Source organism: Xenopus laevis, chromosome 1L, assembly GCF_017654675.1.
Source record: "Xenopus laevis strain J_2021 chromosome 1L, Xenopus_laevis_v10.1, whole genome shotgun sequence".
NCBI classification, from domain to species: domain Eukaryota; kingdom Metazoa; phylum Chordata; class Amphibia; order Anura; family Pipidae; genus Xenopus; species Xenopus laevis.
Window position 1 is genome coordinate 165,681,372 of NC_054371.1, and position 13,429 is coordinate 165,694,800.

The 13,429-nt window shown below is 40.1% G+C and overlaps 1 protein-coding gene across 5 annotated transcripts in view; it reads right to left on the reverse strand.

The window, feature by feature from the left end:
• Nucleotides 1-7,777: 7,777 nt before the first annotated feature.
• cabin1.L (calcineurin binding protein 1 L homeolog) overlaps nucleotides 7,778-13,429 on the reverse strand; it is a 93,519-nt gene continuing 87,867 nt past the window's right edge. For 4 of the 5 annotated variants that reach the window (XM_018261890.2, XM_018261873.2, XM_018261885.2 and 1 more), the window contains exons 34-37: nucleotides 11,493-11,739; nucleotides 11,197-11,361; nucleotides 8,693-8,907; nucleotides 7,778-8,529 (exon numbers count right to left, since the gene is read on the reverse strand). In XM_018261890.2, coding sequence (XP_018117379.1) covers nucleotides 8,386-8,529; nucleotides 8,693-8,907; nucleotides 11,197-11,361; nucleotides 11,493-11,739 — 771 coding nt within the window. In that variant the 3' untranslated portion in view covers nucleotides 7,778-8,385. The remainder of the gene's footprint in view (nucleotides 8,530-8,692; nucleotides 8,908-11,196; nucleotides 11,362-11,492; nucleotides 11,740-13,429) is intronic. The other variant, XM_018261881.2, reaches the window with a different exon arrangement.

The following is a 13,429-nucleotide window of genomic DNA, read 5'->3' on the forward strand; positions in this document are numbered from 1 at the left end:
CTTGCTAATGTGATGATGAGAGGGAGCCGCCTCCTTGCTTTTAAACCTACAGCACACCATGATGTGTAGGAAAGACTCTATTAAGTGTATGAGAGCTGCCATGCTGGATTTTTATGGCCTGTCTATATTTCTCAACCATGCAGTGCTACTTAAATATTTTTACTTAAAAACTAAAAGTCATTCATAACAGTGCACGCTTATCTCATCTTTTTTGAGGGACAGATGGCTACCCCCTATTTGCTGAATGCATAGAGACATTAATCAATATTTGATCTAAACAGGATTTTTTTTGGTGGGGGAATCCTCCCTATTGCTGCCAGTATTCAATACTGTGAATGCACAGCTAGTGGTCAAGCTGAATACCATAAGTCAGGGGTCCCCAACCTTTTTTACTCGTGAGCCACATTTAAATGTAAAAAAGAGTTGGGGAGCAACACAAGCATGAAAAAGTCCATGGGGATGTCAAATAAGGGCTGGTATTGGCTGTTTGGTAGCCTCTATATGGACTGGTAGCCCTCAGGAGTCTCTGTTTGGCAGTACACCTGGTTTTTATGCAACCAAAACTTGCCTCCAAGCCAGTAATTTAAAAATAAGCACCTGCTTTGAGGCCACTGAGAGCAACAGCCAAAGGGTTGGAGAGCAACATGTTGCTCGCGAGCTACTGGTTGGGGACCACTGCCATAAGTCAATAAATGTTCTGCTGTGTGTGATCATGTGCTTCATTCAGGGAAATTTCTATAGGTAATTGGGGAGCAGTTCTGCCAGGAAAGCCCACCCTTTCATTCAGAAGCCTGTGGTGGGATATGTCTAGATTGAACAGGAAGTGATAAAGTCTCTTTACACTAAAAAATTCATGTTGTTTATCAATATACACAAATGTATGCATATACATGAGAATGCTATGCAAACCCTTTCATATACATGCAATGTGTATTCTGGCATTAGGCTGGGGCAATGGCTCCCAAAGTGAAGGGATGTCCTGCACTTCGAAGGTCCCACAGTGCCTTCTTGCAATGTCAGTTATAAGTTGGTGGCCTATGGTCAGTACTGGAGATTGCTAGGGGTGCACTTAAGTACTGTATAAGCAGCACATTGTGTGGTTGGTGCACTCAGAACATCAGAGTCTGGACTCTGATTCAAAAAAAAGCCCTGGCATTTCAAGTACACAAAGGCCCAAACAACTACACACAGACTTAATATGTGTGTTGGGAGTTTCCTTAAATGAGAAGGATCTAGGGGTTTTTGTTGATAACAAGTTGTCTAATTCTGGGCAGTGTCATTCTGTGGCTACTAAAGCAAGTTCTCTCTTGCATAAAAAAGAGCATTAACGCAAGGGATGAAAACATAATTATGCCTCTTTATAGGTCCCTGGTAAGGCCTCATCTGGAGTATGCAGTGCAGTTTTGGACTCTAGTCCTTAAGAGGGATATAAATGAGCTGGAGAGAGTGCAGAGACGTGCAACTAAATTGGTTAAGGTGGCCATAGACTCAAACATCCGCTCGTTTGGCGACATCGCCAAATGAGCGGATCTTTCCCCGATATGCCATTAACGGCATGGCTATATCGGGGGTAATTCGAACGTTCGGCCATACGATGCGCCAAAGGACTCCGACGGGTCGGTCAGGTAAAAATCCAACCTTCCCGATCGATATCGTGGCCAGATATCGATCGGGAAGACCCGTCGGAAGCCCCCCATACACGGGCAGATAAGCTGTCAAATCGGTCCAAACGACCGATATCGGCAGCTTTATCTGCCCGTGTATGGCCACCTTTAGAGGGATGGAAGACTTAAATTATGAGGGTAGACTGTCAAGGTTGGGGTTGTTTTCTCTGGAAAAAAGGTGCTTGCGAGGGAACATGATTACACTTTACAATTACATTAGAGGACATTATAGACAAATAGCAGGGGACCTTTTTACCCATAAAGTGGATCACCGTACCAGAGGCCACCCCTTTAGACTAGAAGAAAAGAACTTTCATTTGAAGCAACGTAGAGGGTTCTTCACAGTCAGGACAGTGAGGTTGTGGAATGCACTGCCGGGTGATGTTGTGATGGCTGATTCAGTTAATGCCTTTAAGAATGGCTTGGGTGATTTCTTGGACAGACATAATATCAAAGGCTATTGTGATACTAAACTCTATAGTTAGTACAGATATGGGTATATAGAATTTTTGTGAAAGTAGGGAGGGGTGTGTGTATGGATGCTGGGTTTTCATTTGGAGGGGTTGAACTTGATGGACTTTAATTATGTAACTAACTATGTAATATAAAACACAGGTCCAGGGCAGCCCCTCTGGCAGTGGCGTAACTACCGATGAAGCAGACCCCACGGCAGATACAGGGGGCCTGGCAGGGGGTTGCTTCTTTGGAATTATGAGTGGCAGGGGGATCTCAGTTCTTCTGAGATTATGTGCAGCAGGTAATCTCTGGTCACCTGTGATTATGTAAGAGGGGGCCCAGAAAGGTAATTTCGCAGGGGCCTGGGCCCCTGAAATTATGCCTCTGGCATTTGCCTGTATTTCCAGATTGCCGGTCTGGTGCTGTCTTGGAGCAAAATGGACATAGGAAGTTTTAGGCCACACCTGACCCTGATCCTCCCCAGCCACTCCACTAGTTATAACCTAGTGCACCACTAATTTGTCCAAACCCCCAGCCCATTTGGGGATCCACTTGACATGAGTGTGGCAAAATATTAGCCAGAGCTGGTTATAAATCTGTGCAGATTTCTGAGAGATACAGTATCAGTATAGGGCTTTGAAACCTCTGTTTTTTTGGCAAATATTTGTTTGAATCATTGCTGGTTTTAACAGAATTATGATTTAGTAAACATGGACAATTACAAATGTGGTATATCCATTTATGAAATATAATCCATTCATTTTCATTGAATACTCCCAGGGGACTATACAGTAAGGCAGCAAGTCTAGCTTCTATTTGGTCTCTGTATGGCCACATTTGCCCAATAGGATCATCTTTGAAGAACAATTCCCCAAACCACAACCATCATTTTTATTGTGGGCAATCCCATTAATAAATAGCAATTTCAGGTCTGCTTTAAATATATTTTTTGACATTGGCCCAAGTTACTGGCACCTAAGTTTAATTCCTAAACATATACTAAAAGCCAGTTGCAGGATCTACATCCCCCTCTGGTTTGTTTTTATATCCCTCCATAGTGACTTTAGCCTTATGAATTGCCATTTGTAAGTGACAGAAGTAAATACACAGACTCAATGCAGCGGCAGTTGTAGGACGAGGAACTGAATATATCTGCTTGGGCTCTCTGAATTGAGATTGCCCCACCATTCAGGTCCTGACTGGGATTTAAGCTTCATAAAGTGTAACAGCCCTTATATACACTTAGCATTCACATCACAGTTTTCCAACCTGCTGCCCTGTTTTGAAGTACAACTTACAGCACTCCATGTGGAATGGTGGTGCTGGGAGCGGTAATACAACAAGTAATCTGTAATGTATTGTACTATCTGCTTACCTGGATTGTTACACCTGCCATTCTAGGGATAGGTTTGTATTGTTACTAATACTATCGATGGTTGTTAGGATCTGTGGCATGCCAGGTCTCAAAAACCAGTATTTTTATCTGGCCCTCAGGCATCTAGTATGACAACTTATATATAAAACTGCATTTAAATGTTGCTAAAGCAAGCTAGTTTTAATGGAATATCCAATTTAAGTGACTAGCAGCTGACCCAGGAGTAACAAGCAAGAATGAAAAAGTAAGTGACTTAACCACTGAGCCATTCCTTCTGTCTGCTTTGCTGCCCTTACATGGAATGAGAGAGTGGTGCCTGATTCACCGTGCTGCACAAACACACTGTATGCATACCTCCCAACATTTTGGAAGTAAAAAGAGGGACAAAATTTTTTTTTCGGCATGTAGCGCAGCAATTTTTTGACCACACCCCTTTCTGTGGTCACACCCCCTAATTACCATGTTTGTTTTACAAAATTTGGCAGGTTATGAAAGTTTGAAAATATTTTTCCTTATCTAAACTGTGTTTTTGTGTCTCAAAATTGTTACAAAGTATCTTATTTGCACTTGTTAGCTGTTCTGGGCTCTCTGCTAAAAGCCAATTAAGTGAGAAACTTTGTTTCTTTTTCTGGCTGTTCAGCGCATAGAAAAGAGGGACTTTCCAGTACAAATGAGGGACTGCAGGTTGAGCTGTCAAAAGAGGGACTGTCCCTCCGAAAAAGGGACAGTTGGGAGGAATGCGTATGCATGTGATGCCAAATGGGATAATTCCACTGATCACAATGTAATATTGTTGGAAATGTGAAATATAAATGCCAGTACAGGTATTTGACCTACTATCCAGAATGCTTGGGATCTGGGGGTTTTCAGATAAGGGATCTTTGCTTAATTTGGATCTTCATACCATAAGCCTACAAAATATTATTTAAACATCAAATAAACCCAAATAAATTTTCCCTCTAAGAATTCATTTTATCTTATTTAGTATTAGGGATGCACCGAATCCAATATTTTAGGATTCGAGCGAATCCTTTCTGAAAGATTCAGCCGAATCCCGGACCGAACATACATATGTAAATTAGGGAAAAGAGGGGGGAAAGAGAACCTTGCGTGCAAGAAAAGCCATGGGATATTTTGGATTTGATTTGGCCGAAGTTCTGCTGAAAAAGGCCTAATTTTGGTTGAACTCTGGATTCAGTGCATCCCTGGTTAGGATCAAGTACAAGGTCATTTTGAAAATTGTGAATTATTTGCTTATAATACACAAAAGCCATGAATATCTTGTAAATGATATCCTTATAAACGGTGAGTAGTGATGTCATCAGTTATAAACGGTGAGTAGTGATGTAATTTCTGTCACATGACTCACTAAAATTTGTGTATTATAATTAATAAAGTACCCCCAGTTGTAAAATATGAGGATATTAGAAGTTACCTCGGAGTTCCATGACCTGTATAAAAACACTCGGCCTTCGGCCTCGTGTTTTTATATGGTAATGAAACTCCTCGGTAACTTATAATATCCTTATATTTTACAAGAGGGGGTACTTTATTCACTATATAATGGAGTCTATGAGAGATAGCCTTTCCATAACTGGGAGCTTTCTGGATAGAGGGTTTCTAGATAATGGATCCAATACTGTACAGCCACTGAACTTCTGCCTGAAAGGTTCAGCCTCCCGAGGATGCTGCCCTGCCACAGAGGTTCCCAAACTGTGCAGCTTGTCTGACTAAAGCTATTTAAACCAGTTAAAGGGGGCTACAACTTCCAAATATATATATTTTAAATATACATATGGATTTTATAATAATTCTTCATTGTATTGATGAGTCTTTGCACACACTAATGTGCAGGGAATTCAGCTGAAGGTTATATTACAAATAATAGGGCACCAGCATCCATCATTAAGGACAGGCCTGCATGGATTTTCATAGCATCTTGGGTAGCTTAGAATTAAAGGGAAACCAACACTTCCAAACGAACTGTAGCATTGGATTCCTGACCTGTAAAACCCTAGGATGCCCAATAACGTACCGTGTACACACCGTGTGTTATAAGCAGAGAACTGACTCACATGCTGTCTACAAAGAACTAACCCCCAGAGAGTTCAGACTGCAAGGTAAATAAGGGTATGTTAATGCCAAACTCTTCTTCCAGACATTTGCACTACAACCAACACTGCTCATTATGCTGATTTTGTAGGCATACCAAAGCACCCAGGACACCTTCTATAAAGCTAAGGAAATGACCATTAGAGACAACAAATGTTCAGAGGGTGTGATTAACTATTCCTAAACTGCCCATATCATTTAGAAGACCTTTTGCATCTGCCTAGTATTTCTCATGGGACTGTACTGTACATGCAGCCTTAGGACAGCAGCCGATGGGGAGATTTGTTGGTGCGATCAAAATACACAACTGCAAGTGACAAATCTGACAAAAACGCATCTCTGTTGGAAATAATTGAAATTGGCAGCGGTAATACCAACACATTGCTTCGTTCTTCCAAAGCCGCCTCTGGAGGAAACTTTGCAATATGTTGGTTTTACCGCCATCGATTTCAGTTATTTCCAATGGAGACGCATTTTCCGGAGATTTGTCACCCACAGTCGTGCATAAATAATCATGGGCAACAAATCTCCCTGTCAACCACTACCCTTAAAGGGACAGTATACTCCTGAAAACACATTTGCTAAAGATGAGCGAAGTACTTGTGTTGAAAATGCATTCTGCCTATACATTTAATTAAAAAAAGGCACTAAATGAATTTTTTTTCACCAAACTTGTACCCCCTCTTCCATTATAAACACAACATATTGTCCAACATTCTTTATCTACCTTTAAACAAGCAAACCCTCCCTTCCCTAAGCCAAATATTTCAGCTCATTATCAGACGGTTTCTCATTGGACAGGTAATCAGCTTCTTCAATGCTCGCTAGAACCAGGAAGCAACAGGAAGTGGTTTCATTATCTTGAAGATAAACACACTGATGCACCTTGTAGTTATACATAGTTCCTTGTACAGTGGGACCAGTGTCCCCCACCCGATGCTATAAGTGATTGGTACAGTTGAGCATTGCCTTCAATACTTATTATCTAATACTAATACTAATTATCTTGTTTTGTGCCAGAAATAACAAAGATCGTAGATAATTAAAATAATATTCAGCCACAGGTCTATTCACTTACATAGTAAATCCATCAAGTTTAAACTTTTAACCTAACTACTAACTATGTTAAATAAATAGGCTGTGCAAAATAAAAAATGTTTATAATATAGTTAGTTAGCCAAATATGTATAAAGGCTGGAGTGACTGGATGTGTAACATAATAGCCAGAACACTACTTCCTGCTTTTCAGCTCTTGAACTCGGAGTTAGTCAGCGACTTTAAGGGGGGCCACATGGGACATTACTGTTCAGTGAGTTTGTAATTGATCCTCAGCATTCAGCTCAGATTCAAAAGCAACAGTTATGGCCCATATGACCCTCATCAAGTCACTGATTTGGTTTCCACTGATTGGTTACCATGAAGTAACCAGAGAGCTGCAAAGCAGGAAGTAGTGTTCTTGCTATTATGTTAGACATCCAGTCACTCCAGCCTTTATACATAACATTAATGGCTAACTAACTATTTAAAAAAAAAGTATTTTGCACAGCCTATTTACCCAGTTTTTATTTTTACACTGAACAATTCCTTTTAGTGGTGTATACGGACCTTTAAAATGACAAGCAACTACATGATTCGGTCAGTAACTGCTGTACCTAAAGAATTCTTATGCAGCTAGCAAAGCTATTTGTTCATAGACCTAACTGGGATTCCAATGTTTGGTGATGTATTTTTATTGCCGTGGCTTAACTATAAGGGTCTCTATGTTTTTTGAGGAATTTAGCAAATGTAATACTAGATGTAAATACCGGTCTGCAAACGCGTGTGATTTAAATGCTAATACAAATAATCTTTCCATTCATGAAACTGTGCTATTTATGACCCTGTGAACGGTTATGTCTGCTTGTTCTGGTATGACCCAAAAATAAAACAGAGTATAGAAGATTGCTTAGGGTAAGGCCCAGCAGTCTTTAAATAGTATCACAACCAAGCCTTGTGGCAAACTTGTGTAGCCATCAGAAAAAAAAAAAAAATGTCCTCTATATGGAAAGATAGAAATTCAAGCATTCCAGGCCTGCCTTCAGACACATGCCACTGCTAACAGTAACAGATCTGTACTACTCAGAGCCTGACCACCATAAATGCTGCGGTTCTTTCAGAAAAACAGAAAGAATTGTTATGACCATTTTATTAGAAAACCGGTGTAGAATCCCTTGTGATATCGTGGTTTCACTTTCCCTACCAATTTAAACTTTTTTTTTTATTTTACAAACTTCACATTCTGTAAAAAAAAAAAAAAACCTTAGCTTTAAGTAGTCTATAAAGCCTTTTGGGATCTGGACAAGTTAAATGTCTGTTGTATTTAATCACGTGAGTCTCAGGAGCCAGGTATATCCTCAGCACAGCAAAGAATCCACTAATGTCTGGTCATTCAGGAATGATCTCATTCTGGGATGTAAAAAAAAAAAAAAACATGGTTCCAATAGAAACAAAGCACACTTTTATGTCAGATTCCTTCTTCCGTGTCTGAGGAGTCTCTGCGTTTTGTTTTTGTGACTAACAAATGTGAAATGCCCTTGATGAAATGAGACAGAAGATATTCTGAGTGCTTCTGACCCTATTTTGGTGTATGGGCACAGACATAAGAGAAACCCCACATAAGACACAGTGGCTGTACTGGGGTAGCTGCAAAACAATCCACATGCCGGGAGCTGTAACATGCAAGCATAGAGTGCAGCCTTTTCTGTTGCAAGGTGATAAATTGAAAGCACCGTGCAGTCTTTAAATATCCATATAATCATCATCCTCATCTGTGTCACTCTCAAGCGATGACTCCTGGCTTGAAGTGTCCAGGATTTCGAGGGCTGGCTGGCACAGAGTCTCTTTCTTCACATTGGCAGCAGATTGAGAAGACAGAATGACTGACTGCAAGAACAGAAAGGGGAAATGGTAAAACAAGCAGTGGATCAATTTTTTTCTATACAGAAAACAAGCAGTTCACCACAGATACTGGCTTCACTGATCCTTCCACTCATTTATTTGAAATCCCACTCCCTATCCAATTTCTTCTATCATTCACTCATCTCACCTTGAGCTTCTGTTTGGTCTCCTCAGAAATGCTCCCCTTCGGTGATAGAAGGGTTGGGGTTGGGGGTGTCACTGTGATCTCTGGAGGGAATTTGGTAATGCTGGAGGAAGGAATGAAGAGCTTTGGCATGTGGGGTGGAATGCGGGCTTTATTACGAACACTGTCCCCTTTACCAGACTGGACACCTGCATCTGTTGTAGGCTTGGAACTGCATGCTGATGACAAGGAAATTGTGACATGTGACTCAATGCAAATTATACATATATATAAAATGTAATTTACATTCTATCAGTAAAAAGAAAAGGTAGCAAAATGGTATTTGACGACACCAATTTCACAAGCAGATACACCTTTTCTTTCCACTGACACCAAACCAAAGATTGAGCAGGCCAGGTTACTTCCTAAATCCTCTGCCACAAGGCAAGTTTCTCATTTCACGTCATGGCAGAAGTGTGACTAACAACAAAATAATAAAGAATATTCTTATTATACAAGGATTTGCAAGCAGAGAGGCCAACGTTTCTTCATACTATCCATGTGAGCAGACAAGTTATGACATAAATATTTGAATTTAGTTCTCAGATCACCTAAAATCCCAGCTAAGATGTCACATCCTGATTTACAGACCTTTAGGGCAATGATTCACAGTATGTTGCACCATATGTCATTGCCCTTCACCCTAAGGAGAAGCCTCATTTATGATCACAGCTACTGTTGCAAAGAGCTAGAATGTTCGCGAAAGTAAGTGTGTATCTATTCTGTTCACAAAGCAGTGTTCATCCCAGAAAAATAAATGTTCAGCTTTTACAGAAGCTGGTAGGACTTTGTGCTTATTTTATTATGAGTAAGGGGGCAGATGGGAAAGAGTAGGGAGGCCACAAAAAAAGTGGCCAGTGATACACCTAGCAGAAATGACCTGGGGTGTACACTGTCCATAAGTGCTTTTTAGCAGCAGTGTCAATGAGCCTGTTCTGACGAATCCTGTGAAAGTGCATGTACTGACACAAGGGAGCCCTGAAATTACCATCAGCCTGGATGAGGGGGTAGTTCAAGGGTCAATAAGTATAACTGTCTTGCAACAAATACATTGTATGCCAATGCCATTATAATACACAAAATCCATGAATATCTTGTAAATTATATCCTTATAAATGGTGACTAGTGATGTCATCAGTTATAAATGGTGAGTAGTGAGGTCATTTTTGTCATGACTCACTAAAACTTGAGTATTATAATAAAGAAAGTACCCCTTGTTGGAAAATATGAGGATATTAGAAACAATCTTGGAGTTCCATGACCTGTATAAAATATGGCCTTGGAACTCCTCGTGGCTTTTAATATCCTTATAATTTACAATAGGGGCTACTTTATTCACTATATTAAGGATGCGCGACTAACTCCATTCTAACACAAATCCTGCAGAAGCTGCTTCTATCACAACATGCAAAAGAAAAACTAATCTGCACGCTGGGTAAAAAAAAATGTCAATTTGCATTTACAAATTGAAATTTGCACCACGGGGCACTATAGTAAATTAAGTTTACTGTATTGTTAGCAAACAACAAATATGCACTAGACATAAATCTGTGAGCAGTAGGCATTGTAGCCATTTTACATAGGGATTACTTTGGGTGCTTTCTCTTGAGTTTATCTGCAGCATGTCTTGCAACCTATTTACTGACACATAAACTGCCGTTTTATGTTTAGTGCTGATCACATCCAGGAGCAGATATACCTGTAATAGAATAGCCTAATTTTCTTCACCAAAAAACAAGAGTGCCATACAGTGGCCAAAAGTTATATTTTTGCACAAGAATTTTAACTGAGAATTGACATTTTGCAGAGACCCAACAACTTTTTGCCTGGGAAAACATATTTCTTCATAATTTTCCCAAGCCAAAAGCTATAAATAGAATCAATGCAAATTCCGTTCTAGTGTTAGGTAACTATGACCATAAACACAAAGATATAGTCGTATGAAAAGAAAATTTGCATGATTTTCGGACCGTGTGTGGATCGTCCCAACATTTTTCCTATCATCAGTTGTTTAGTTGATTGGACAGGTAAGAAGATTTCTGTCGGCTAATGATAATATCTGCACTTATTGCCTATATGACAATATCAATAGGAGACTATTGCTACGATTTGTCTGATATAACTTTGCTATGATTACGGTCTGTCAATTCATGGCCAGAACATTGTGTGATTTGCTATTTTTACTACAACTACTACTACTACTACTACTACTACTACTACTACTACTACTGGTTAGTAGCAAGTCGGTCAATTGGAATGAATGATCGTCCATCGTTAGTGTGAACGTCTTTGGCCAGCATAACCGATAATGTGCCAGTGCTACACATTCATAGGGGATAAGGAAAATCCCAGGCTGCAATTAGTATTAGAAAATCACTCCATGCCTTGTGGACAGATCAGGGAACCTTGCAAAATGTAGAACATAAAATTTTAAGTGTAGCTTTTGTATATTGTAAGGTTTATGATACCTGAGTCTGTGCGACTAGAACTTGCAAAGGCTGCTGTGCTGGTTACAGGTTCCGAGTGCCATGGAGAAGGGTCTGATGTAGTGCTAACAGCTGTAGCTTTCACTGGTTGGCAGATTCGAGAATCCTGATGTGGAAACACTGATGTGTCTTCTAATTGTTCACCTTCTTGGTGGGAAAATGCAGGATATTAAACTCAACAAACTTAATTCAAGATAACGGTTCTAAATCATATGAAGATTGAAATGCTGCTGCAGTGATGTAGCAAGGTGTGTCCCTTCCTCAACCCTTATACTTACCTCGGGTTGCTTGTGCCATGGAGGTGCAGATTTTTGAGCTTTGCCCACGTGCAGCCTCAGGCTGGGAGGAGGTAGTGGCTGGTGATGTCTTTATTTTTGCTTGGTGTTCAGTCAAACGCAGGAGGTTCTCGGGACTGACAGAGGACAAGTTGAGGGGAGTAAGCTGCACTGACACAGCCGGAAGAGGGAAGGAGATGTCACGTGTGTCCTTGGTGCTCTTTGGAGTGCTAGGTGTATCACAGAGCGGCTGTATGAAAAAAAACAGGAGTATTATTTCAAAATAAAATAATGGTTTCTGCATCACCGATATCTTTGAAAAAAAAACCGTGAGAACATTCCTTTATTGTGCTGCCATGTTATATACAGTTATAATACACAAAAGCCATGAATATCCTGTAAATTATATCCATCAGTTATAAACGGTGAGTTCTGATGTCATTTCTGTCACATGACTCATTGAAATTTGTGTATTATAATAAATAAAGTACCCCCAGTTGTAAAATATGAGGATATTAAAAGTTACCTGGGGGTTCCATGACCTGTATATTGTCATGAAACTCCTCGGTAACTTATAATATCCTTATATTTTACAAAAGGAGGTACTTTATTCACTATATTATACACAAAAGCCATGAATATCTTGTAAATTATATCCTTATAAATGGTGAGTTCTAATGTCATCAGTTATAAACGGTGAGTGCTGATGTCATTTCTGTCACATGACTCATTGTAACTTGTGTATTATAATAAATAAATTACCCCCAGTTGCAAAATATGAGGATATTAGAAGTTACCTCGGGGTTCCATGACCTGTATAAAAACACTCGGCCTTGTGTTTTTATGTGGACATGAAACTCCTCGGTAACTTATAATATTCTTATATTTTACAAGAGGGGGTACTTTATCCAATACACACACACGCACACACGCACACACGCACACACACACAGTGATGTCATCTGTTACTGATGACACTTTTGTTTATTAAATTTAATATACCCCTGACTGTGAAATATTGGCACACAAGTGAACTCCTCATGACTTCTAATACCCTTATATTTTACAGCTGCTTTCCTACACCATATATTTCCATACACACTGCAAATCCATATATTATTCCTGAATATACCCAGGCACTTTAGCACAGAAAGAGCTCCCTCCTGTGGCTCCTACTTTCACATACGAGTCCCAAGGAGCAACCCTTTTTACTGGCCCAGTATCAGCTGTTTGGGTTCCATACAGGGGCGGGGGGGGGGTTGTCTCTTCCCACTATAATTCATTCTTGGCTGATAAAGTGAGAAAGATATTTTTCATCTTGTGCAGGAAAAAAAGCATCTGAATACCAGGGAGGGCACCATGGCAACCAGGGAAACTGTCTCCATGCAGAGAAGAAGCACAGAATGCCTCATGCATCGTCTCAGCTGCATTGAATGTTTCTAGCTATGTAGGGCTGATTTGTGCTAGAACATTTAGCTCTTATGGGATGCTTCCAGCAACATTTTCATATGATTTATTTAGTCAGATATATGTATATAAAATATTTATACAGTTAGATACACGCACACACAGTATAGAAAATGGTCCGGCAGCATCACAGTTACTTTGAAACATCACAGATCTGCATGGCTTTGATTTGGTGGACCAACTGCATATTTCTAATCCATAACTCAAACACAAAGACACCTACACACAGACCCCCCCCCCCACATCTGTCAGATACCTGGTCAAAAATCAGCCAGATATCTATTGGGCTCAATTAAAAATCCCATGGACGGGATTAGCATTTGTGCAGTGATGCAGTCCTCTCCCGATAATCTGATTGTTGGCACAAGGGCTAAAAGTTTTGATCGGCCTGATTCGGCACATAATGCAAGGCAACAATCCCATATTAAGCAAGATCTTATCATGGCTGTGACTAACCCAAACACACTGACTCA